Source organism: Mixophyes fleayi, chromosome 3 (genome assembly GCF_038048845.1).
Source record: "Mixophyes fleayi isolate aMixFle1 chromosome 3, aMixFle1.hap1, whole genome shotgun sequence".
Lineage (NCBI taxonomy): Eukaryota > Metazoa > Chordata > Amphibia > Anura > Limnodynastidae > Mixophyes > Mixophyes fleayi.
The window spans coordinates 25,923,028-25,947,889 of NC_134404.1; the positions used below are offsets into that span (position 1 = coordinate 25,923,028).

At 40.0% G+C, this 24,862-nt stretch overlaps 1 protein-coding gene across 1 annotated transcript; it reads left to right on the forward strand.

Moving 5' to 3' along the window:
• Window positions 1-814: 814 nt before the first annotated feature.
• On the forward strand, window positions 815-20,707 carry LOC142143406 (cysteine-rich venom protein-like). The gene is made up of 10 exons (XM_075201236.1): window positions 815-914; window positions 1,376-1,427; window positions 8,297-8,335; window positions 9,296-9,415; window positions 11,767-11,886; window positions 13,273-13,363; window positions 13,760-13,905; window positions 14,180-14,274; window positions 15,345-15,430; window positions 20,358-20,707. Exons 2-10 carry the CDS (start codon window positions 1,380-1,382, stop codon window positions 20,489-20,491), a joined length of 879 nt encoding a protein of 292 aa, XP_075057337.1. The 5' UTR covers window positions 815-914; window positions 1,376-1,379; the 3' UTR covers window positions 20,492-20,707.
• Window positions 20,708-24,862: the final 4,155 nt, after the last annotated feature.

Consider the following 24,862-nt stretch of genomic DNA (forward strand, 5'->3'; position numbering starts at 1 on the left):
AGCCTCCTCCTCCCCCTCCCTATTTTCATTTTCCTTTCTGTACCCTTCACAATTAAAATTCTCAATAAAAATCATTGTTGGATAAAAAAACACATTTAGACATTGTCTGATCCATCTGTCTCCTCCCAGCCTAACTAGCCATGTATGTAACCATGACAATGGGCACAATTACGCAAAAACTGCACCATAATATCATTGAATGAAAAAGTGTCAAATTTGCACATTTGTAATCGACCCTCATATAACATTTATTTATCACTGTGTTTTGCCATCTGTGAAGAGATTTGACTGTTTATATAGAATACGTTAAAAAAAAACAGTTGCAATATTTAGATCATATAGATTAACTATGCTTATAGCCATGTGATGATTTTTAATGTGTCCAATCGACAGAGGCCATTTCTTACCTGTTTATCGTAGTCTTCAAGCCAAGCCCATACATTACAGCTTAACCCTATCTGCATTTTGTGTGCATTACAGTAATATTACTCAGGGCTTGTTTGAAAAACATGTTCAGCGGGACACACACCCTCGAAAGTACAAACAATTGAAGTGACAGGAAAAAAAAGTTGTATTGTCACATACTAAAGTACTGGATAATCAGCAATAAAAAAGAAGTTATTGTTAGTATTACCTAATCACGAGAGGTGAACTCAAAGAACATTGGACGAGATATTTACATGTAGTTATTCCTTGTCGGAAGCATGTTACAGGGATGTACTATGCAGCCTGTGTTATAGCCGGTATATTATAATATTGTGTGTTTATGCTTAATGATGAGAATAACAAACCCCAACAGGAAGTGTTCCCTGAACCTGTCTATATAGGCAGCTTTCAGACCTGATTCATTTGTTACCTGAGGTTCTCTCTAACAATCAAACCTCTTAGCAGAAAGCACCTGAAACCAAATTAAGGTAATATAAATACTGAAATGATAATAACTGGTTTTGATGAGGCGTAACTTTGTGCTTTATTGTATTAATACTATTGTAATAATAATTGTGTGGGTATAATTTGATTATTTTCGAAATATGCTATATTTTGTGTCGCGTTCTTGTGTATTCCTTTCAGAAAGTCTTCATATTTTTCTTGTAATTTAAAAGTCACACAACCACTCTTAATTTACAAAAAGTAAACAAAAAAACAAAACAAAATTGAACGTTTATTATGAATACAGTCAATTGACCAATATTGAGTACAAGTGCTTTTTGGCTTTTGTCCTCTGTCTTTTTGGTTATATTGTTATTCATTTAGGAAGCACGTAATTTTTTCAAAATAAAAAGAAAGTACTGCTGCCTCCGAAAACTAATTTTATTAAGAAAGAAAATCATAATTGTTACAAAATCCTAAATGAAGTGTTTATTTTTTTCTGCAGAAAAATGATGCTGATTGTTTTTATGTGCTTTTCATTCTTCCTGGCTGTACAGGTATGTATATAGTTATATATCTGAAATGGAAAGAGCCATTTAGAACTGGATACATATATAAAAACTAATTTAAGAGCTAGGCCTTCCTTACCAACTGTATGTTGTTGTACAATGCAATGTGTACATCAGTGGTGGAAGTGGGGGTGTAGACGGTGGTATGCAATACCGTCACTTCTCCTGCTGCTTCCATTGTAACACTATCAAATTTCCTTTACTTACATTTCATTACATTTTTCATACTGCCACTTGTAATAAATCTTAAGATTTATTATTTTTGGTATTCACTCCATTTTAGCATTACCCCTCTAGTTCATTTCAACCAGCGCTGTTAGAATCGCTTGTGTTAGACTGCCACTTCTAAATGTATACTTCGAGCACTGGTGTACATTATGCTGGGCAGCTATGCTATATATCATACTTTTGTTACATGTATACATTACGAGCCTGATTTATTAAGGAAAGTAAGGCAAAAAATGAGCACGTTTTCTCCTAGACAAAACCATGTTACAATGCAAAGGATGCAAATTAGTTTAATATTTTGCACATAAGATAAATACTGACTGGTTTTTTTTTCATGTAGCACACACATTTTTCCTAGTTTTCCCTGAAATCTAAAGTTGATCTTGAACATGCCTTACTCCAACTATAAATCTGTCCCCACATTTTAAATTTGCCCCCCCTCCCCTCCAATGCAACATGATTTTGCCAAGGTACAAAGTCACTTATTTATTTTGCTTTACTTTCCTTAATGAATCAGGCCCTGCATGTTTAAAAATGGAATTTAGAATATGATATGACTGAGGAGTAGATTGATCAAACCTTCTAAAAGGGAAAGTTGAGGTTTTGCCCATAGCAACTAATCAAATTCTAGCTATAATTTTCTAGAATGTACTAAATAAGTGATGGCTAGAATCTGATTGCTATGGTCAACATCTCCTTTTTTTTGGGAAAGACACGTATGAAAATTCGGTGTTGGCTTTTGCAATTAGTTCTCATTCAACTAGTTGTTATGTACTTTGGAGAACTCTCCCACCTTCAAAATTCCACATTTGTCCCTGAGTCCAATTGATCTCAACGGTGAGACACCAGTTCAGTACAGGCGCTAATCTTAGCAAAGCAGATGATAGAGTGGGAAGAGGGGAATTAGATCATGTCTTCTTTTCTCCTGCATCATAACCCATTTTACTAAGGTGGGAGTGCGCAAAGCACCAACGTCTCTCCATTCAGATTCTTGGGGGTAAATTTATCAAGCTGTGGGTTTAAAAAGTGGAGATGTTGCCTATAGCAACCAATCAGATTCTAGCTGTCATTTTGTAGACCACTAAATAAATGATCACTAGAATCTGATTAGTTGCTATAGGCAACATCTTGACTTTCCAAACTGGCCAGAAACTCGCAGCTTGAAAAATATTCTCCCTGATTTCTATTTGTGATACGGCCTCTCCTCTATTTACCTGTCAAAAAATGCTATAAAGGGCAGTTTTTTATAATGCAATTGTGTACACGGCCCAAAATAGAATTCATTGTTGGATAATGGCTGTCATATTTGTATATACATCTGATTTTAAATAGCAAACATAGCAATCCTGATGTTAAGCTTATTGGGCCTGATTCATTAAGGAAAGCAAGGCAAAAAAATGAGCAACTTTGCACCTTTGCAAAACCATGTTGCATTGGAGGGGGATGTAAATTTAAAATGTAGGAACAGATTTATAGTTGGGATAGGGCATATCCTATATCGACTTTTAATGTCAGTGTAAAAATAAAGCTATCAAGTATATGTGTGCTACATGCAAAATCAGACATTATTTTACTTATGTGCAAAATAAATAATAAACTAATTTGCACCCCTTGCATTGTAACATGGTTTTGCCAAGGTTCAAAGTTACTAATTTGATTTATTTTGCTAATGCTTTCCTTTCCTTAATGAATCAGGCCCATTGTGTCTTTGCAGCTACACTATGCTTTGTGTTTTTCACCCTTATATGTGAATATGAAAAAGATAAATAAAGTTCTCCAGTAGATAATGTCCAAACACTTGCCTATGTTGATGTCCATTGTACTGTAGTTTTATAATTGAATCAAAAAGATATCCAAACAGTATGTAATTCATGAACTACCCACAGCTCTGAAAATACTCACATCGTTCTGTAACCGTAAATCCCCTAAGGCAAGATATATTGGATGACCTTGAATAAGTACTGCTATGAGTGCAAATGTATCCATAATAGTAATTTCACCTTGCAGTAGCCAATCAGCTTTACCGATAATGGGGTAAATGTATGAAAGCCCGGTTTTTTCGACTCGCCGGAAATTGGCGAGTTGACAGCTAAAATTTTAGCTGTCAACTCGCTGATTTCCGGCGAGTTTAAAAAACCGGACTTTCATACATTTACCCCAAGGTGAGTATTCTGGAAATTAAATAGTTTTAAAAGCATAATTGTAAGGAAAAAACAACTAGTGCAGTGTTCCACTGAACGAGCTGTCTGCGGTGCATATTACTGCTAACAGGGTGGTTTAATTATTGATATAAGTGACTTGGGATGTTGATGGACAATAACAGTAACATGATAGCATGTATTGAGCCTGAAGTATTATATTTTTTTCACAATCTTTTTTTATTGAAAATAATACAATTCAGCAGTATTGGGAGCTGCATCTTCAGTAACAATATTCCATGGATCAAATGCTTTTTCAGCGTCTGTGGACAGCAAAATTGTTGGGGTTCTAGTGGATAATGCATACTGGACCATATCAAGTATTGTTCTGGTATTGTCTTGAGCTTCGCTGCCCAAGACAAACCCTACTTGGTAGGAGTGGATCACCTTAGGTAAAAGCAACTTGAGACTATTGGTTATAAGCTTGGCATATAGATTTCTACCCACATCAAGCACTACATCCTTAGAGAAGAGAATAACTACTCCTAGGGGTAAATGTATCAAGCTGAGAGTTTTCCGGCGGGTTTGAAAAGTGGAGATGTTGCCTATAGCAACCAATCAGATTCTAGCTATCATTTTGTAGAATGTACTAAATAAATGATAACTAGAATCTGATTGGCTTTTCAAACCTGCCGGAAAACTCTCAGCTTGATCCATTTACCCCCTAGTGCAGTGGTTCCCATACTGTGTGCCTAGGCTCCCTGGGGTGCCTCGGCGATCTCACAGGGGTGCCTCGGCCAGTGTTAAGCAAGACGGGGGACTACTTGGTAATTATTTTGGCTGAGGGGTGTCTTGACAAAATTAGTGAAACCCTAAGGGTGCCTTGAACTGAAAAAGTTTTGGATCCACTGCCCTAGTGTCTTATTATTAGGATTATTACATGTGTACGAGTGGGAGTATTGGCGAACACTCACGCGGGCTCTGACCTTTGCTTAAAATGAGTCTCCTGCATATTTGCCACATCCATCTTAGCTGCTATGAGGTCTCTCACTAACCTGGACTTTTTTCCAGAATATTTAAACTCTTAACATTAAGAGTAACAATCTTGAGTTTATCCGGCATCATCAAATGGTGGAAAAAGCAAGTACAGTGATTATTCAGGTAGCTGAAGAGATTTTCCTGGCTAAATATAGAAAAAAGGGGATCCTGGAGATAGGGGATGGGAAGGAGGGTCAGGAGTAGAAACAAACAAATGGCAGAAATGTGTGGTGTAGAAATCTGCATGTTGTGAAAAGATATGTTAGACCACTCCGAAGAAACATGAGGCGCCCAGTCATGTTCCAGAAAGAAAATTGTGTGGTCCGGGGGCACCTAGGTGTTGGTGACAGTGACAACAAAGTAATAAAAGTTCTTATGCACTGCAATATGTATGGTAACAAAAAAGATAATCATAAAAGTGAGGGGTGCATATGTAAATATATGTAGATGTACTATATGACGAACATGGTGGTAAAACAAAGCAAACAAGATTTGAAAATTAACAACAGATATAAAAACATTAAAGAAACATGTCAAGCTCTACCACCTCTTCTCTTTAAGCTATAAGGAAACAAGATAGAGTGAGGTCTCAATATGCTTATCTGCAAATGTGGGAAGGAGGTGAGGGGTTCAGAGAGTGAATCCTTCAAGTGGTCATCTCAGAACAGTCTATAACCTGCAAGCTTGGGTATCTCTAGAGAAAAGGGAGCAAAGAAAAAACAAATGGCTTGTCAGGAAAATAACTCGTTGGGGAACTGTGAAGGCTTCAGCCAGTAAGAAGTGGCAACAGGCGGAGTCCTTGGAGAAGACTCCTATAGTGAGAAAAGTCACATGTGCCCATGCAATAGATTCAGGTGTCCTCTTGGGCTTGCTGGTTTTGGTGCCTATTTGGGTTTCTCTTTGATCTGTTGATCTGCTGAAATCTTTCCTCCTCCTGTGGGGCATCCATTAGAGTAAAACATGAGTGTGACTCTTGCCATTCTGGGAGTGAGATTGGTTGGATATCTAGGGCAGAGCAAAAGGCATTGACCTTCTATGGATCCCAAAGGACAGGCAATTTCCCTTCATGTGTGACCTGTAATTGAAATGAGAAGCCCTAACAATATTTAATATATTTCTTTCATAACTCTTCTGTAAGGGATCTAAGCACTCCTCGTTGTTGGAGAGTGTGGTGCGAGAGGTCCTAGAACACTTGGATCTCATGGCCATTAAATTCGAGACCCTCAAGGCACCGCAGTCCCTGCAAGATCTCATCTTTTTTTGTAAAATAAGGCAGGCAGCATATTATGTCCCTTGGGTGATCTGAGGGGGCCCAACGTGGACACAGAATGTGGTGTGCTCTGTCGAAAGTAGTTATAATTTATTGTGGCAGTTACAATATTTCATTAAACACTTTTGTGAGTACATCCACCAGGCCAGTGCAGAGCTTTGACCTGGTTGGCCATTATGGTTTGCAATGTGGCAAAGCGCTCGTCTTCTACTTCTTTGCTTTCTTCCAGGGCCACCAATCGATGACCTAGGTGGGCAAGATCTGTCTATTGAGTGGAGATTTTGTGATGTACCACTTCATGTAGTTTAGCTTCCAGTGCCTCAAAGTTTTTTTTAAAGGGTAACTCTTGTTTAATTGGTAGGGAATGAAGCATCTGAAAGACCTATGCCAGTTAAGGTGAGTGACCATCGTTGAGTTAGCTAACTTATTCTTCACAGATTGTGATTCAGGTGTAGGCGGGTCGAAGGTGTTATTTGAAGAGGCCATGTCACTTTTCTCCGAGGCCGTTGATGGTTTCAGTAATGCATGCAGGTTTGAGCATTGGGGTGTCGCTGATGATTTTCTAGAGTCTCTCTTGGCAAAACTTTTTCTGTCCCTGCCCATCTGGGTGCACGCTAGATGTTAAGCTAAATAAGTTGAAAAGGATGAATCATACGTCTTCAGCAGTGCATTAAGTGCTGTAAACGTTGTCACTGGTCAATGTCAGCAATTGTGTGTTTAGGACTACATTGATGTATAACATAATTGGCCAGCTGTGGGTCAGAGAAAGAAGTTGTGGGAATCAATTTAGTAGTGGCGACTGGACCCAGTCTGAGGTCATAGAGAACAGAAGGTAAAGGTTAAGATAATAGCAAGTTCAAGTATCTTCGCTGGACCTGCACAATAGGGCAAGCTGTGCAATCTAAAAAACTGCCACCAGATGACAGTGTTGCGGTGGAGAAAGTTTGTCATGTGCCCTGTATGAATGGAGTTGCAGTTTGTGTGAAAGCTATCAGGCAGTCAGCAAATTTAGGTTTGGAGATGTGGCACATACCTCATCTGTGCACACCAATCCTGGAGCAGAGGGCGCCTCTGAACGGGTTAATTTTATGTAAGCCGGGCTCTGATGCTTGTATGCCCGGCACTGACCGGGTGTAGCAGTATGTCTGTGGTCAGCATCAATAGGATTGTCCCGTCAGCGTCACTCGCAGGCAGTTTACAGAGGAGTGGATTGTGTCTTCGACTGTGGAAATTGGCAGACACTGGTAAGTGATAGGGATTTCTCAAGATGGCATCGCATGCACCAGAACTTAGCGGGAGATTCCCCTCTGGTATCTGTCCGGTCAGAGACACACTGTGAATGTTTGGGAGCCTTTTGGTCTGCTAGAGGGGGGTCGCTGGTCCTCTGGGGGGTGATTAATGGCCCCCAAATTTGGATCTGATAGCACCATGTGCCCCATATCTCAGCATGGAGGACCAGCAAATCTGCAGCCACATCGCTTCCGTGAGACCTCAGACCTTGGAAGCCCCGGATGGGATTCTACACAGCAACAGGTATGTAGGAGGCAGGGGCAGGCTGGACTGGGGGGCAGGGGAGCATATGCCCCCCAGGCCGGTCCAATAGTGAGCTACCTTGGGCTGAGTCACTGGGCCATCTGCAATTTTTTCCCTTTAAAATGTTCCTAATAGGATGTTGAGTCAATCTTGCTCCTCGGCTAAAATTTACCAGCCCTCCTCTGGTAGGAGGGGTCTTTTGTGCCCAAATGAAGGGTATTAGGAGCCAATTCAGAAGTCAATACAGTTGGGTGGTGCAGGAGCGCCAATAAGCTGCGGCCATTCAGCTGGGCCGCCAAGCCACGATGAAAGAGACAAATTTTCGCAATCAAGAAAAGGCAAAATAGTAGTCTGTTCATCCCCCGTTACAGTATATCAAACTATTTATAAAGAGTTTAATTTTAATTTAAAGTTCTCCTAAACAACTTCTCTCCGTAATACATTTTGTGAAACTATGTTAATATCCAGTTGTGCCGGATTACACAATAGGTCAGAGTCTTGTACTGATATAATAGTCACCATTTCATAGGAAACCAGTTTTTTGGATATGGTACAATGTACACATGTTGTTAGCAAAAAATAACTTAAAAAATAAAAAAAATATTTATAAACAAGTGCATTCTGCAATTAACTATTGACTTTATTTATAGGGTGATTCAATTTATGTTCATGAAAACTTCACATCTACAGTGAGTATATTGTCATAACAATGTTTAAGCTTACTTACAGGTTTTTAATTTTGTTTCTGTTATTTTGGCCCACCAGGCTAGTATGTGTGTACATGTATATATGTGTCACCAGGGATGGACTGTTGAAACAATTTGGGCAGGGTGGCACTGCGTGAGCAGTCTATGGGGGGTGTAATCTAATGGACCAATTTGAAGATGGCAAGTGACTTCCTTATTGGTCCAGAGGGCCAAAAATAAAAACATCCATCTGTACATGACCCAACAAATCTTAATATTAATAATATTATTAGAATTATCTCTTCTATATGCAGCTCCAACCCACATTGCTTCAGATCTTTCCATTCTCCTCCTAATAGCTAGGTAGAGATATAGGTGGCTCCTCCCCCCTCCCCTCACTCCACCCACATACTCAGGGCTCAGAAACCATTGGGTCCTAGAGACTCTCAGATTATATACCTCCTATCTTTCGTATTTGACACCATGTGACATTACTGTTAAAAAAGTCTAAGTCAACAGCTCCCAATGTAAAAACGTGGCAGGTGGACTAAATAAATCAGTAAATGACTAAAGTTAAGTCCATTTGTTGGGCAATTGTACTTTTTTTTTAAAACTTTTTAAAATTTTCTGATCTTCATAATAGTTTATCATCAACCATCTCTTAACAGAGGTCCCGAGGGCTAAACTGTTTCACCAAAATGTTATGCTTCCTGTTATTTATGTTAAAGTAACATAAAATAAAGTAAAAACATTTTATTCTGACCAAATAAGTTGTATGTTTCATTTACAAAGAAATAAAAATATAAAAATGAAAACTGATGATAATCTTCTCTTAATTACACACTTTAGATGAAATGATTTTTTGAATGTAGGACAAAATTAAGACAACTACATAAATATACAAACAATCAATTAAAAGCTACATAGGCATGTGTTATACCTCATGACATTTTTTTTTTACAGAGTAAAGCGTATTTACCGGGTCATGAAAAAGAACTGATAAATGGAAAGTACAAAAAGGTTATAAAAACAAGATCAATTGGAAGACAAGTCGATATATCTGCCGCAGATGTTAAAAGCATGGTAAGTATATGTACAGGGCTGGTAAATATATGATTGTGTGTGTTTAATTAATTGATACTCGACCATAGTCAGGAAGGATCCTTTGGGTCTGATTAGCATAGGCAAACTGAGGGGCGGTTTCCTAGTGCCTGGAACCCCCCCCCAAGCCTGGGGCACTGTATAATTGAGGTTGCTGGACCCTGCTCCCACTTCACACGGCTCTGCTTGAAAAAGGAGAGCTGTGTGCACCTAACAGTAGTCCACGCAGCATTGCCCATGTATATTATGGGGATAGGAAGAGTTGGAGAGCAGCCAAGCACATGCATGCTGGTCACGCCCACTCATGGCGTGGTGTGGAAACCCCCCTCTACAAATCCTGCATTTGCCCCTGATTAGTGTAGAAACAACATAAAAGGTTTTCACCAGAGACCCCCGCAAGGAGATATGAGCTCGGCTGCTTCTGAGCCGCAGGTCACGGTTTTCCGAGTTCCAGTCTCCTTGCTGCCAGCATACCTGGACCTCAGAATCTACCGCTGTGGACCTTTTTTATCTACCAGATCGAGTCTCCTTGTTCTCCTGCATTCAGAGGTGGAACTAGCGGGCTGCGAGCCCCGGTGCAGGGACGCTGGGAGGAGGGAACCCGGGCCCCTGACCCTCTGCATCTGCTGTGCAGAGGGCCACATTATCAGCATGGGCCCCAATAGTAGTTACGCCACTGCCTGCATTTCATCAGCCTGGAGTTCTTCTCCCGGCTGCATGCTACTTACCTGTAGCAGCATTCACCTCCGTTGCCTCTCCTCTGGGCCTCACTTAGAACCAACTTGGACAACCATGACCTGCGGAACAGAAGCAGACAAGCCCATATCCCCTTACGGGGTCTCTGGTGAAAACCTTTTGTGTCATTAGATTCCACGTCTCCTTGTATTTGGCGCTAAACTAAGCTGATTCAAAGGATCCTTCCTGACCATCGTCAGGTGACAGTAGAATTGGCCATAAATTAATGAATGAGGCTGCTTTATATAGTGTGACCAATAGGGTCACCAGCCAATGAGGAGAGATGGTAGACTTCAAAAGACTCCAAGATGGCGCTAGTTAGAAGCCGCAGCGTTAGTGGCACAGAGTGGTAAGCCGGGACCGAACCGAATGATCAGCGGGACTGGCGTGTGATATCAATATCTTTCAGAGTGCTGGTCCTGCTACAAAAGGTAGACCAGCAAGTTGAAGAATAGAAATCCCAGTTAAAATAAATATCTGAAAACAGCAGATTTATTAATATATACAAAATTGTCCTACTCAAATGTATGTGTAGAACTTTTATCATTTTGCTGATTAAAATAATTTGGGAAGAAACAAACATAAACCAAGCAACTCATTGGCCTACAGTGAAGTCATCTGAGGCAGAGGCAACCTAAGTCCACAGTAATTTGAAAATGATGGATAAATATACAAGAATATCTGCCTGGTTTGTGTTCTTGGCCATTTTCAACTTATGGCAAAAAAAGGTAGGTGATAAAACAAGACTAATTTTTAATACTCATCATTATCATCTATTTATATAGCGCCACTAATTCCGCAGCGCTGTACAGAGAACTCATTCACACCAGTCCCTGTCCCATTGGAGCTTACAGTCTAAATTACCTAACATACATACAGACAGACTAGAGTAAATTTTTTTGATAGCGACCAATTAACCTACTAGTATGTTTTTGGGAGTAAACTGGAACACACGGAGGAAACACCCGCAACCACGTGGAGAACATACAAACTCCACACAGATAAGGCTATGGTTGGGAATCGATCTCATGATCCCAGTGCTGTGAGGTAGAAGTGCTAACCACTAGGCCACTGTGCTGCAATACTTTAGTAGTAGCACAGGTAGTCTATAAGTTTATTTGGTTTATAATCTATATATTTTACTCTTAACTGAAATGTATAATTCGCTGGTTTAAAAGTATCTAAAAAGGTACAATAGAACTCATTAACTGGTTTTACAAGCTTATTTTCAAACTCCATCAATCAGTGGCCTATTGAAAAAGGTTATCCAAAGAGCACAGAAATTTAGGAACCAAAGCTGATCAAATATAAGATATACACAAAATAGAACTATTTGGCAATAAATAAGAGTTTAAACAAGCACCTGATTTGTACATTGTCTATGGCATGCAGTAATAGTATATTTAATACCAACAAATAAATCCACCTGATGTCTTGCCTTAATGAAGCTTTTTTGAAAACATGAATGCATTTGTAATGAATGGAGATTATGACAGTAGTTTAGTAAGAAGACACCTACTAGGCATTTCCATGAATGTAATAAATCTATAACATTTTTTTTATACTGTTTTGGATATATTTCTATGTAATTTTTGCAGGAGCAAGCCCCATTCTCGGCATTGTCAACTATACTTCCAGCCAATCAAAAAATAATTCTTGATTCACACAATAAATATAGAGGTTTGGCCAATCCAACTGCAAGTAATATGCTGAAATTGGTAAGTGAACTTTAAATACAAAAATGAATACGGCACATATGTGAGTCCTGCTCAGTAGGTAGTGCTGCCAAGTTGGCTGTTTGTACCTGTTCAGTTTTAAAACAAAACTCTCATATTCTAGGTTGTTCTAATGTAAGATGCTATGGGCCTGAGTCATTAAGGAAAGTAAGGCAAAAAAAGTAAATGTTCTCCGGGACAAACCATATTACAATGCAAGGGGTGCCAATTAGTTTATTATTTTGCACATTAGAAAAATACTGGCTTTTTTTCCATCTAGCACACAAATACTTGATAGCTTTAATTTTACACTGAAATTTAAAGTTGATCTAGGACATACCTTACCCCAATTATAATCTGTCCCCACATTTTAAATTTACCTCCCCCTCAAATGCAACATGGTTTTGCCCAGTTGCACAGTTACTCCTTTTTTATGCTTTGCTCTCCTTAATGACACAGGGCCTATGTGTGGTAATAGTAGCTTTCTTGGTAACAGTTTGGTAACATAGTTGAGCTCGGTGGTGCTGACTACCCCGACAAGACTTACCCCGATGTCTTCACACCAAACAGCTCCTTCCCGACCAGGCTCCAGGACGACTGATGTGAGAACTGACTGAAGGCATCGCGACGAATGAAGAAGCCGGCGAGACTTGATGACGCAACGCTGTTATCGGTGCTGTTGAGGGGGCAATGAAAGTATGCGGGCATGGACAATGTGCTTTGCCAAGGTTAGCACAGTGTCCCTGCTCGCTTACTTACAATACCATCTTAGCAGCACCGATAACAGCGTTGCATCATCAAGTCTCGCCGGCTTCTTCATTCGTCCTGATGCCTTGTAGTCGGTTGTCACATTAGTCGTCCTGGAGCCTAGTTGAGAGGGAGCCGTTCGCTGTGAAGATGTTGGGGTAAGTCTTGTCGGAATAATCATCATCATTATTCCATACCCCACCCGTTGAGCTATTGCAGAGTGGGATGTATACCCCTATGCAGACCTGCGTAATTCTTATGCACACCTGCCTTTAGACAGGTGGGTGGGAACGAGCGTTCTATTGTTGTCTGAGTACATTAACGGAGTGTTTGCGCAATTGCCACTCATGCAGACCTGCAGAAACATGCATAGGTGCCTGATAGTAGGTGTGTAATTTGAACATGTAAAACAGCTGCAAATTCTGGCTGATGGCGATAACTTATCTTAAACAAAGATGATATGTTGCTGATGCAGGGGCATATACGAGATGTGCATGGCTCTCCATATGGGCGGAAATACACTATTTTACTATTACTATTTGCCTTTAGTAATTTGCTCCTATTTTGCAACGAACTTTGCATCAGCCCGAATGAGTACCTTTCATTGTGAGACAACTTATAAGTAAAGAACTTTATTCACAGGTGTGGAATGACGAGGCGAGAATAATAGCCGGAAACTGGGCAAGAAAATGTGAACAAAAACACAGTCTTTTAAAAGACAGAAAGATAAAAAGTGAGTTAATCTGCATTCTGTAAATGGAGAAAGCAAACATAATATTTAATTTCAGGTTGCCACACTTGAAGTAAAGGCTGGACTGGATCTTGATTGACCGAATTTAATTACATATGTTGTGCTCAACGGAGCCAGCTGTAGGTTGGCTGCCGACATAACTCTTCTACCTCTCCAAAATGTCATATTGACCATACGCTAACTAATAACCATGCACCTCTTCCGGAATCATTAAAGGCTGAGTCCCTTGCCCACAAGTTATTTATTTTAAATTTCATTTTAAGTTAAAACATGCGCTCATTTTCATAAATGTCCTTTCTTAATATTTAATACATGTTATTTAAGACATGTAAGTTATGTAGTAGAAAAGTTGAATTTAAAATCACTGATATATTTCAGGTTTTACCTGTGGGGAAAATATATTCCTGTCAAACTTCAAAGTCCCCTGGAACGTTGTGGTTGATTCATGGCACAGTGAAGTTGTTGACTTTGTGTTTGGAAAAGGGCCAAGAGAAGTTGGTATAGAGGTCGGGCACTACACACAGGTAGGTGTTCTTTGGACAGCATTTACCATGCAGCCTCCAGCAGGTGGCGTGCTGTTAATGACTTTGACCCCGACCCTAATATTTAATTTCACAACTAAATTAATCAGAGTTCTGTTACAAGATAGTGTAGATATTTCAATGAATCCCTATACATGTTGCACCTTTCACTGTAATAAACTCAACTCCATCTGTACTCTGTTTTTCCACAGTATGAACATTAATTGTTTTGTTATTTACTCTATATGGTTTTATAAATTCCCTTTTACATTTTCAGCTTATGTGGGGTTCTTCACAGTGTATGGGATGTGATGTGGCAGAATGTCCAAATGCAATCAACAAATACATGTATGTGTGCCACCTTTGTCCAGCGTAAGTACGATCTGGATTGGTTCTCCCAACCCGAAGACTACTTGTCCGGTGGTATCATCACAGGAAGATTGTATAATGCCACTGTATAACATATAAATCTTTTATTGTTTAAAACGCTGCAACTGAATCAACTGATTTCACAGCTGCTGTAAATTATACAATTCCAGGAGGTAAATGTATCAACCCTTCTAAAAGGGAAAAGTGGAGGTGTTAACCATAGCAACAAATCAGATTCTAGCTATCATTTATCTCGTAGATTCTAGAACATGGTATCTAGCATCCGATTGGTTGCTATAGGCAGCACGTCCACGTTTGGACATTTTAGGAAGGGTTGCTAAATTTACCGCAGTTACCCTACCCATCTGGTCAATTTAGTCTGTGCAGGTGTGTATGTATTTGTTATTCAATGAAACACACTGAAGTGCACCAGCCACCATCTCATATGTTGTATGGGTTTATATGAAAGATAGGATATCTTTAGTACTCTCTCCGTCTCACACTTTGTCATTTCACACAGAGAGTCCCACCAGTAAGGTGGATTATGAGGTCCAATCCAGTTCTTAACCAGAAATGGAAAGTTTATCACACATTCTAAAATGTCTACAATACCTCCAATTTCTTGTTCAAGAACATGCAGTCAATTAATGTCTTCATTTAGAGTTACCTTAGACCTTGCAAGTTACACAGAGCTTTCTTCCAATGCACCAGTTCTGTCCTATCTTCATCCTATTAAAACTTCTGCATTCTATCAGTGTTGTAAGATTGGAGAGTCCAGTGCTTAGGACAGTGAGGCAGAGCGAAAAGATCACATGGCTAAGGGCGGAACATTCTTTACAAGACCAGCAGATTTCAGAGATCTCAGCTCTTTTATTAAGGGGGAAAGGGAACTCTTGCTGAGCCTCTCAAGGTTTGGGTGAAATGCATATGAATTTGTGACCTTGCTGCCTATGAACTCATACCTACTGTGTATATAGTACATACAATATAATGATACACTGTTTTTGTGTTTTATATATATGGTATTTAGACATGTGTATTTACTTACTATTTGTATTTTATAATTATTGCAGAGGAAACAGAGGTGACATAAATACTCCCTACAAGAAAGGACCTCCATGTGGAGAATGTTCCAAATCATGTAATAACAACCTCTGCAGTAAGTTTCTATAGTATATGAGTCACTGTTCCAGTTGAAATTTGCTTTTTTATCTTATGTGCGGTCATATGGACTATGGGGACTATTAATCATTTTTTGCCTGTGAATTCCCTGAAAACTGAAGTTCCTCCTTTCAATTCCTGCGCATACGCACAGGAATTGAAAGGAGGAACGTAGAAGTCACTCAGGATCAAATTACGAAGATAGAGATAGATTTGTGTTCACAAAAACAGCAGCTTATCAGAACTGCTATTCCTGTGCAGATTTTTTGATGAATATGAAAAAATAGTACAATTCTAAACAATGCAATAAGGACCGAAAACAATTTTTCATTTTTTATGGTGTGTCTTAAATATGCCCCATAGTCACATCTTAAAATATCTATTGCTCTGTGAGGCATGCTCCAATTGTTTGTTGACAATCGACAAAAGTGGTGTTCATGATGAAGCTTCGCCATATTTCATCACTCTGGAATGGGAAACGATAGGAAGTGCACGTAAACCTAAAACATACAGTGATTGGTTTACAGATTACTAGGTAAAAATACTCTGTACAGGTTGTGGATTCAAATACATTAACAGTGACGTGTAAATACAAGTCAGATCTCCTGCTGGGTAATGCATAGGTCATGTCTTACAGGTTCTTCTCTGTACTGCTGTTGACTGCTTGTAGGAAATAATAAAGCTCCCATTACTTCAAATCCTTTCCCTTCTCTAAAGGAGACACTAGCCCCCAAAAACATAATATCAGGCAAATAGCAACGTGCTGTAGCCAAAGTAATTGCACTAGGAAAATATGACCTTTCTGCTTAACTACAAAGCATATTCCGCTTTGCCATTTGGATTTCACTTGAATGTGTATGAGAACCATGCATGCCAACTTATGGCAAGTATGATCCGGGAGCCTGCCGGGGAAGGTGGGCGTGTATGGGGGGGGCTTCCATAAATCGCGTCATGCGGAGTTTGAACCGAATTCTGCCCACTACCTAGTGAAGTGGGCAGAGATTGCCACACTCTCCCGGTAGTCCGGGAGACTCACGCGTAATTCGGGAGTCTCCCGGACATTCTGGGAGAGTTGGCAAGTATGATGAGAACATATTCTAATCATTGTTGCTACTACTGTTACTTCTAGGGGGAGTGCACCTTTTTTGTTTAGCTCCTGAAAACCTAGAGAAATTTGATTTCAGTATTTCTATTGGTGAATTGTTTTGACATTCATTTTTCTAAAAATGTTGTTGCAAATTGCCATGTATAATTAATTTATTGTCAGTTTAAAACAGCAATCACAAGAAAAAATTGGTGTATTTTTAAACATAAACACATAGTGGCTCTAAGGAGAAGATGGGTAATTACCATTTTCCTTGTTTATTGTTTTTTCTTCAGGCTGCTATTAATGATTTAAATTGCTGCCTAACATGAAAACCACAAACACATGGCACATGATGTACTGAGCAGAGAGGCTTTGGAATGACCCTCTGAGCTCTGTCTGCAAGGTGACATCCCCCCTCACTCTTCTATAACATGACATACTGAGAGTTGTCAGCCTGTGTCTGTGTAGCAGACTGACTGTGTCTGTGTCTGACAGCCATTTTTGTTTGCCAACAGGGGTGCATTTAAAAAGGAGATAATGATTTGTAGCAGGATAGCTAGGAAAAGGGACAGATGTTTGCTTACTTTGATTTTCAGTTCTAAACCAAGCACCAGAAGTAAACAGTCCAGCTGCCTACTGTGTGTGCTGGGTTCATAGAAAAAAACAGATTGCACACCTTTCCTCAATTACTGTACCCATTGTGTGTGTAATTTAGACATCACGGCTTGGGAATAGGAATAAACACCCCTATAGAAAAGCGGGAGACACAGACAATTGTTGTTTAACATGATCATGGAGTGTGCTGCTTAGCGGGCATTGATATCCACATTGAAGCTTACGCAAATGTTAAGGGCAAGTGGTTGGAGCTTTTTATATAGAAACAAATGGTATGTCTGGAAAGTCGATATAAAAAATTGGATTGATACTTATAAAGCTATTGAAAAAGGAATAGTAGGAGGAGGTGCCTTTCACTAGAAAGAGCGATTAGTTGGGTTGGTAACACATATGTGTCTTTCAAATGTGCCCCCTTTAATGCTGCAAGAAGCAGCATTAAGTCTCTCTTGGATAGTTTTGGTGAATTAAAAATAGTTACTTTTTTCAATACCTTAGGTTGAAAATAGCTTCTCTGTTTACTCGTGAGTAATGACTGTAATTTCGTACTCACTGTTGTGGATCGGTCGGAAGTTTATACACACTACACAGCGGAAACGAGATTGGAGCGAAAATATTAAACAGTACGACAAACCAAATGAGGCGACAATCATCCATTTGGGCAGACTTTCGACCATCGTGTCACTGCAGACACTGACCCGACTTTTGAACGAGCGGTCGTAGGTCGGCTGATTTAGCCGATTATTGGATGAAAACTGTGTAGTGTGTACCCAGCTTTAGTCTTTATTGGTTGGATCACACTGAAATATTGAGAGAGATCTGTGGTTAGTTGTTCTGGACACAGAAACAGACACTTGTTCCGAATGTCTCCAACTCCACTGAGCCTCTCTGCTGGGTGCCAGCTGCTCGCTTATTCTTTGATACAGCCAGGCACTTGGGGAACTCTCCTTCACAGGTCTCGCAGCAGAGGTTCCCCTATGCTCTAGTCACTCTAAAGTCTCTTACTGGCAAATTCTTTCTCTCTCTCTGTCTCTCTGGCAATTTCTCTCTCTCTCTGTCTCTCTCTCACTGGCAAATTCTCTCTCTCTCTCTCTCTCTCTCTCTTTCTCTCTGTCTCTGTCTCTCTCTCTCTCTCTCTGTGTCTCTCTCTCTCTCTCTCTCACTGGCAAATTCTCTCTCTCTCTCTGTCTATGTCTCTCTCTCTCTGTCTCTCTCTCTCTCTGTCTCTCTCTCTCGCTCTCTCTGTTTCTCTCTGTCTCTATCTCTGTCACTATCTCTTTCTCTCGCTCTCTCTCTGTTTCTCTCTCTCACTCTCTCTCTATGTCTCTCTCTCACTCTCTCTCTCTCTAACTCTCTCTCTCTTTGTCTCTCTCTTTCTGTGTCTCTCTATCTCTCTCTGTGTCTCTCTGTGTCTCTGTCTCTCTCTCTCTCTGTCTCTCTCTCTGTGTCTCTCTGTCTCTCTCTGTCTCTCTGTGTCTCTCTATCTCTCTCTGTCTCTCTGTCTCACTCTCTCTGTCTATCTCTCTCACTCTCTCTCTCTCTGTCTCTCTATCTCTTGGTCTCTCTCTCGGTCTCTCTCCCTGTCTCTCCCTCTCTCTTTCATCTCCCCATGCTCCACTCTCCAGCCCTTCCCCCTTCACTTCCAGACTTATCTCTTCCAGTACAGAGGCTTATGCAGGTTTTCTAGAGGGGCTGTTTCCTGTTCTGTTAGTTTAGCATCAATGAAAAAAATGCCTTATTCTTCAGAAAACATTTTTTTTTTAATGAATGGAGGTTTTTCTTTTTTTTTTTAATAATCATAATCTATTTTGTAAATTAAATATTTTTTCACAAACACAATGAGGACAGAGAGAAACACACATGACAGAAGGAGTGAGGGGTCTATTTACAACCCTTCGTTTCCTTACAGTTGCAATTTTTCAATCCTTATTTCCTTGATAAGGATTGAAAAGTAACAGCAATGTGTTAAAAAACTTCTCAGGGACAGCAGTGCCGATAACCTGCTCTCCCTGAGAAGTGACTCACCTGATCATCGCAGTCTTTTCTCAATTTTGAAAGCTGCAGTGATCTTCTCTTTTTATTATTTTCTTCTTTTTTTTCTTCTTTTTGTTAGTGCGCACTCGCCGACCGAAAACTTGGTGCATGCGCACTAACATCCTGGACGGCAAAATGTACGATATGTGACAGGGAGGGATCACATGATCCCTCCACAAATGTGCTGTCCATCTCTGCTCGTCAGAGCAGAGCTGACAGCTGCGAAAGTTTTCAGATATGTTAATGTGCGCCAGCTTCAGATGACGCCAGCTTCAGATGACGTACTTTAACATGTAGAAAAAGAGAAACATTTCTCTAGTTAGACTTTAATACATAGCGTTACTGAGCACTTCCCATACACTGTTATGGGGAGTGCTCAGAAAAACGATAGGAAATGCAAAGCAGCAGATATCTGAGATATGCGATGCTAGAATTATACATAGTAATTTAACGGTTAATCCCCCAAAACTGTTGTTTTTCGTGGATTTACCTCTAAATTACAGGGGGGAGATCTTTGATAAATAGGCCCCTAAGAGAGAGGTACATACACAAAATTGGAGAAAGAAACACTAAGAGTAAACAGAGCTGATAGATACATGAGAACGAGGGCAAGAGATATAGATGAGACACAAAACATGCGTGTGGGTGTGGGGGGTCAGTGGTGGGCTGGGGAAAAAGTGAAAGTGAAGGACTCACCAGAGTAGATCTAGGGGTGTAATCCATGTTGTTTAAACTAACTGAATGCGTTTTGCCTACTTTTGGCAGCCCCATGACGTCTCTGGGGCTAGAGGACTACAGAAAATCCTCCAGTGAGGTCAATTACTGGCCTCTGCATACTGGAGGTGAAGATGAGATTCGAGAATAGGGGGGTTTCTAGGCAACTGGATAGAAACCCCCTAAGTGCGCACCGGCCAGGTGCTCTGTGCACTATCACTCCCTGGGTACCTCTTGTCACTTCCTCTTCCCAGCATGCTGGGAGATGTAGTTTTAGTTCTCTGCATTCTTGTGTCTAGGCAACAAGTAATTGGGATAATAGATATCTGAAATCCTCCCTGTGTCTCTTTTGCAGTGCCGCTAGTTGAGCTACTATAATTCGCTCTCATGAAAATTGGTTCAGTCCATAAAATGGCTGCCTCTTCTTTTTGCAGCCAACATGTTCACTATATATTAATTGTTCTTGTCTTTCTCACAGATAACCCTTGCCCATATGAAGACAAATTTTCGAACTGCAAAGATTACAAAACAGGAGATACCTGTGGAAATGACCAATCTCTTGTGAGCGATTGTCCTGCCATGTGCCGTTGTACAAATGGACTGATATCATAATTTCTATAGAGGGTTTTGGTGTAAACATTAAAACAGTCTTTGTTACATTACTGCAAATATAATTCATGAAAATTAGCTTCAATTATCTATATTATTGCTGAAAAATAATACTGGTTATTTAAACTATTGCAAAGCTTTTCAATGGTTTATCAATACTGTATCCTCTTGATTATACATTTTAATCAATGTGTTTGTACTTAATTATAATGATATGAATGTTTTAAGACAAGTTCTGACAGTTCTTGTTACAGTGAAGTACAGTTCTTGTTACAGTGAAGTACTCACTTTCCATTTCACAATAAAACTATATTTTAGAGGTAAGAGATATCATTTTTTTCTGGAAAATGTAAAACATCTGTTTCATGGTTCTGACTGTCTGTTGTTGTCTATGAATAACAAATAATAAAAGTGATAGTTAATCAGGCAGCACACCTCAAACTCGGCATATATTTCAAAAGCTTACCAGAGCCGTTTTATTGTGAGGCAGGGGATCGTGATCAGGGGAGAGATGGCAAATTTCAGCCCGGGGACAAGACGCGACTCAGCAGCCTATTTTAAAGGAAAAAGATGCAGGTGGCCCAGAGACCCAGCCCAAGGTAGCCTATTATGGGGAAAAGATGCCCCCCCCCCCCCCAGCCCAGCCTGTCCCTGATCCCGATGCACAATGTCTTCGCCCCTCCACACGCACATCATCATCATAATCATCAACATTTATTTATATAGCGCCAGCAGATTCCGTAGCGCTTTACAATTGGGAACAAACATTAATAAGACAATACTGGGTAATACATACAGACAGAGAGGTAAGAGAACCCTGCTCTGAAGCTTACAATCTATGGGACCATGCGAGTTTCAAACACAAGGGCATGTGCTACATCATATTGCACACTGGACCAGCTAGAATGCAAAGGTAAAAGTATTGAGTGGGCTGGGTGGGTACCAATGTTGGTCAGAGGGTTGTTGTCTTGTCTTAGCTGTGTAGAGGGTGGTAATATGGTAATCTAGGGAGATTAAGATGATGATTGAGGAATATCATAAGCTTGTTGGAAGAGGTGGGTTTTCAGAGAACGCTTGAAGGTTTGGAGACTAGAGGAAAGTCTAACTGTGAGAGGGAGAGAATTCCATAGAGCGGGTGCAGCCCGAAAAAAGTCCTGTAACCGCGAATGGGAGGATGTGATGAGAGTGGAAGAGAGATGCAGATCTTGTGCAGAACGGAGGTGTCGAGTTGGGAGATATTTTGAGACAAGTGAGAAAATGTATTTATACATATATGTATATACCCTATAAGGCACAGCATTGCTATAACTAACATTAAGTGCAAGCATATCATTGCTTATGAGCAATAACATATACAGTAAATGTGATACAGAGCATGCAATAGACAAACAGCAATGTGCTGATCCATTTCAAATATTTAACACTTTCGTGGGTTAAATGCATTCACCTCAGTTGCTATATAATTTGGAATCAGTTTTTCCAGTGGGTATGGTGTGCCTCTTATATCATTCCATCGTGGGGGCAGATTAAAGACTTTAAGCGGTCCTGGAAAATTTTTTGGAAGTGGCCTCATGTGGGTGGAACAAAACCAACTGTGGGTGTGGTCAACTAAAATGTATTGTGTTCTATCCCAATTTAAATGGGGTGCAAGGTGGGTGTGACCATATTGTGAAAGCAGGAATGCATTCTATTTGTTCACAAAATAAATTTTTAATGCTGTTCTAGCAAAGAAAAAAAACAAAAACATATTGGACGGCCTCATTAGTTAAGTCTAGGGCCAATCCTGAGCATCCATGTGTAGTGTGAAGTGGGAGAGACTATTTAAACATGTAAATTATTTATAATACAATGTATTTATTTTTCTTAAAGTTGTTTAATTCCTGCAGATAAATAATTTGAGTAAAGAGAAACTATCATAAACACACAAACACACAAATGTGCAGTATACATAATAAAAAATGTGAAGGTTTATGAGCATTCAGCCACTATATTACATCACTAAGGCATAGTACACATAGTGATGCAGACCACAGAACTGCCTCCAGTGTGTTCTAGTGCTCTAATTTTACATGGAAATCTTTCAGAGACATACAGTAAAACCTCCTTAAATAACACAGAGCCAGGAGCAAACGCAGGATTTATAGAGAGGGGTTTCCACACCCCGCCACCAGTGGGCGTGACCAGCATGCATGGGGGCATGGCTATAATTTTAGACAGTGCTTGGCTGCTCTCCAACTCTTCCTATCCCTATAATATACACGGGCAATGCTGCATGCACTACTGTTAGGTGCACGCAGCTCTCCTTTTTCAAGCAGAGCTGTGTGAAGCGGGAGCAGGGTAGAACCACCTCAATTATACATTGCCCAGGCTTGGAGGGGGTTTCCAGGCACTAGGAAGCTCCCCCTTAGTTTGACTATGAGAGTCATACACATGCCATATTACCTGTTGCTATTATTCTATTATTTAATCTATATTCTAAATGTTAACTGCACAGTTAATGGAATTGAATCAGATCATTACACAAACTGCACTGTCGGTGTAACTACGCAGACAGTGTTCCCAATTCCCACAATATCCTTTCAATCATTCAGGGCCTTCTATTGCAAATGAAATGTTTGACATTCACCTGGCACAGTAAAGTCAACACAGACATAGCTGTGCAAAAAGTTAAACATCTTTCATGTGTAGTATGTCCCTTTGCAGTGGCCCCCTGTACTTACCTGGCTGACAGCAGTGGCACAGCAGAGGTCAGTCTGGGTGGAACTCTCCATGTAGTGGGGTTAATGTAAAGGGATTCTCTTATCTCGTGAGACCCAGAACTCAGCAGACCACGTTCAGTACCGGAAAGCTTGGCAGGTCACTGCCATGACCACTTCATTGACAGGACACCCACTCTACCCTGTTGTTGAAGCTGGCTGCCATGAGTTCAGACAGCTGAGGCCACTCACTTCCCCCAGGTGACAAAACAAAAATCGCAATGAAAAGAAACCACAAAAAATAACCAGGCAGCCTTATTAGGCTGCCAGCCTATTAGGGAAGTTATGTAAATCCCTATGAATCCACTGGCGGACCCAGAGGGGGCCATCGTGGCAATCGCCCCCACCCTCCCCTAGCAGCAATCTTCATATCTTAAAATTGCCACTGAGAAATCCGATCGTCAGGATTTAGTGGGATGGGGCCAACCAGAGTGAAGGAGGAGGTGGCTATGCAAAATCACCCCCTCCCCTAATAAAATTCTAGGTCTTTCCCTGTGTAAGACCTATGGCCAATCGACACTTGGTTGGACATTATATCCAATTATATTATGGCTAAAACATATCCTTATTAAAATCAGCAAAAATGCACTTTGAAACAACACAAAACGTTTCCAGAATTTATGCAAATATTACATCCAATGTACTGTTCAGCACTCTACCTAACTTCTGCTCTGTGAAAAATACCAATACATGATCAATGATCCTTAAAAGGTACAGATACAATTCCATTGCAACACTAACTGGGTTAAAAACACGTGTTGAATTTGGTTTATCAATGTAAATAACAGTTGAGATCTATTTCTGTGTAGAAAAAATTGCTTCTAACACTTGCCTGAATATCTGAGACACATAGGGCCTGATGCATTAAGGGAAGCAAAATTATTTTATTTTTTTTAATTTTTTTTAAATGCACGTAATTCGGACATACGCGCCTCTGTATTCAACTAAAAGCGGATCTGAAGAAGCGTCTATGTACACTCTGGTCTGACAGAAACAATACACTGCTGGATACGTCCAATACATAAGTGGAATAGAAAGTCCCCACAGAACTCACAGTAAAAAAAATTTGGGTGTCACCTGTTAATAATATAGAGTCTTATTCATTAAGGAAAGTAAGACAAGAAATTGAGTAAGTTTTCATCTGGACAAAACCCTGTTACAATTCAAGGGGTGCAGATTAGTTTATTATTTTGCACACAAGTTAAATAGTGTCTGTTTTTTTCATGTAGCACACAAATACTTGATAGGTTTATTTTTACACTGAAATTTATAGTTGATCTAGGACATGTCCTACTCCAACTATAAATCTGTCCCCACATCTTAAATTTACATCCCTCTCCAATACAACATGGTTTTGTCAAGGCGAAAAGTTACTCATTTAGATTTGCTTTACTTTCCTTAATGAATCAGGCCCATAGTCATTAATGAAAAAAGTTTTTAAAAAAAACAGGTTTTTTTTTCAAATGCTTTTATATCAATCAAATGCATTTGTTGCGTTGCTATTAATGTATATTGTACATAAGATGCATTTCTACAGCTGCTCTTTATTGCAGACACATGTTCTAGCATGTAGATGCGACCGTCATCACTATCAATTAGAGATGCTCACTGACCCCCG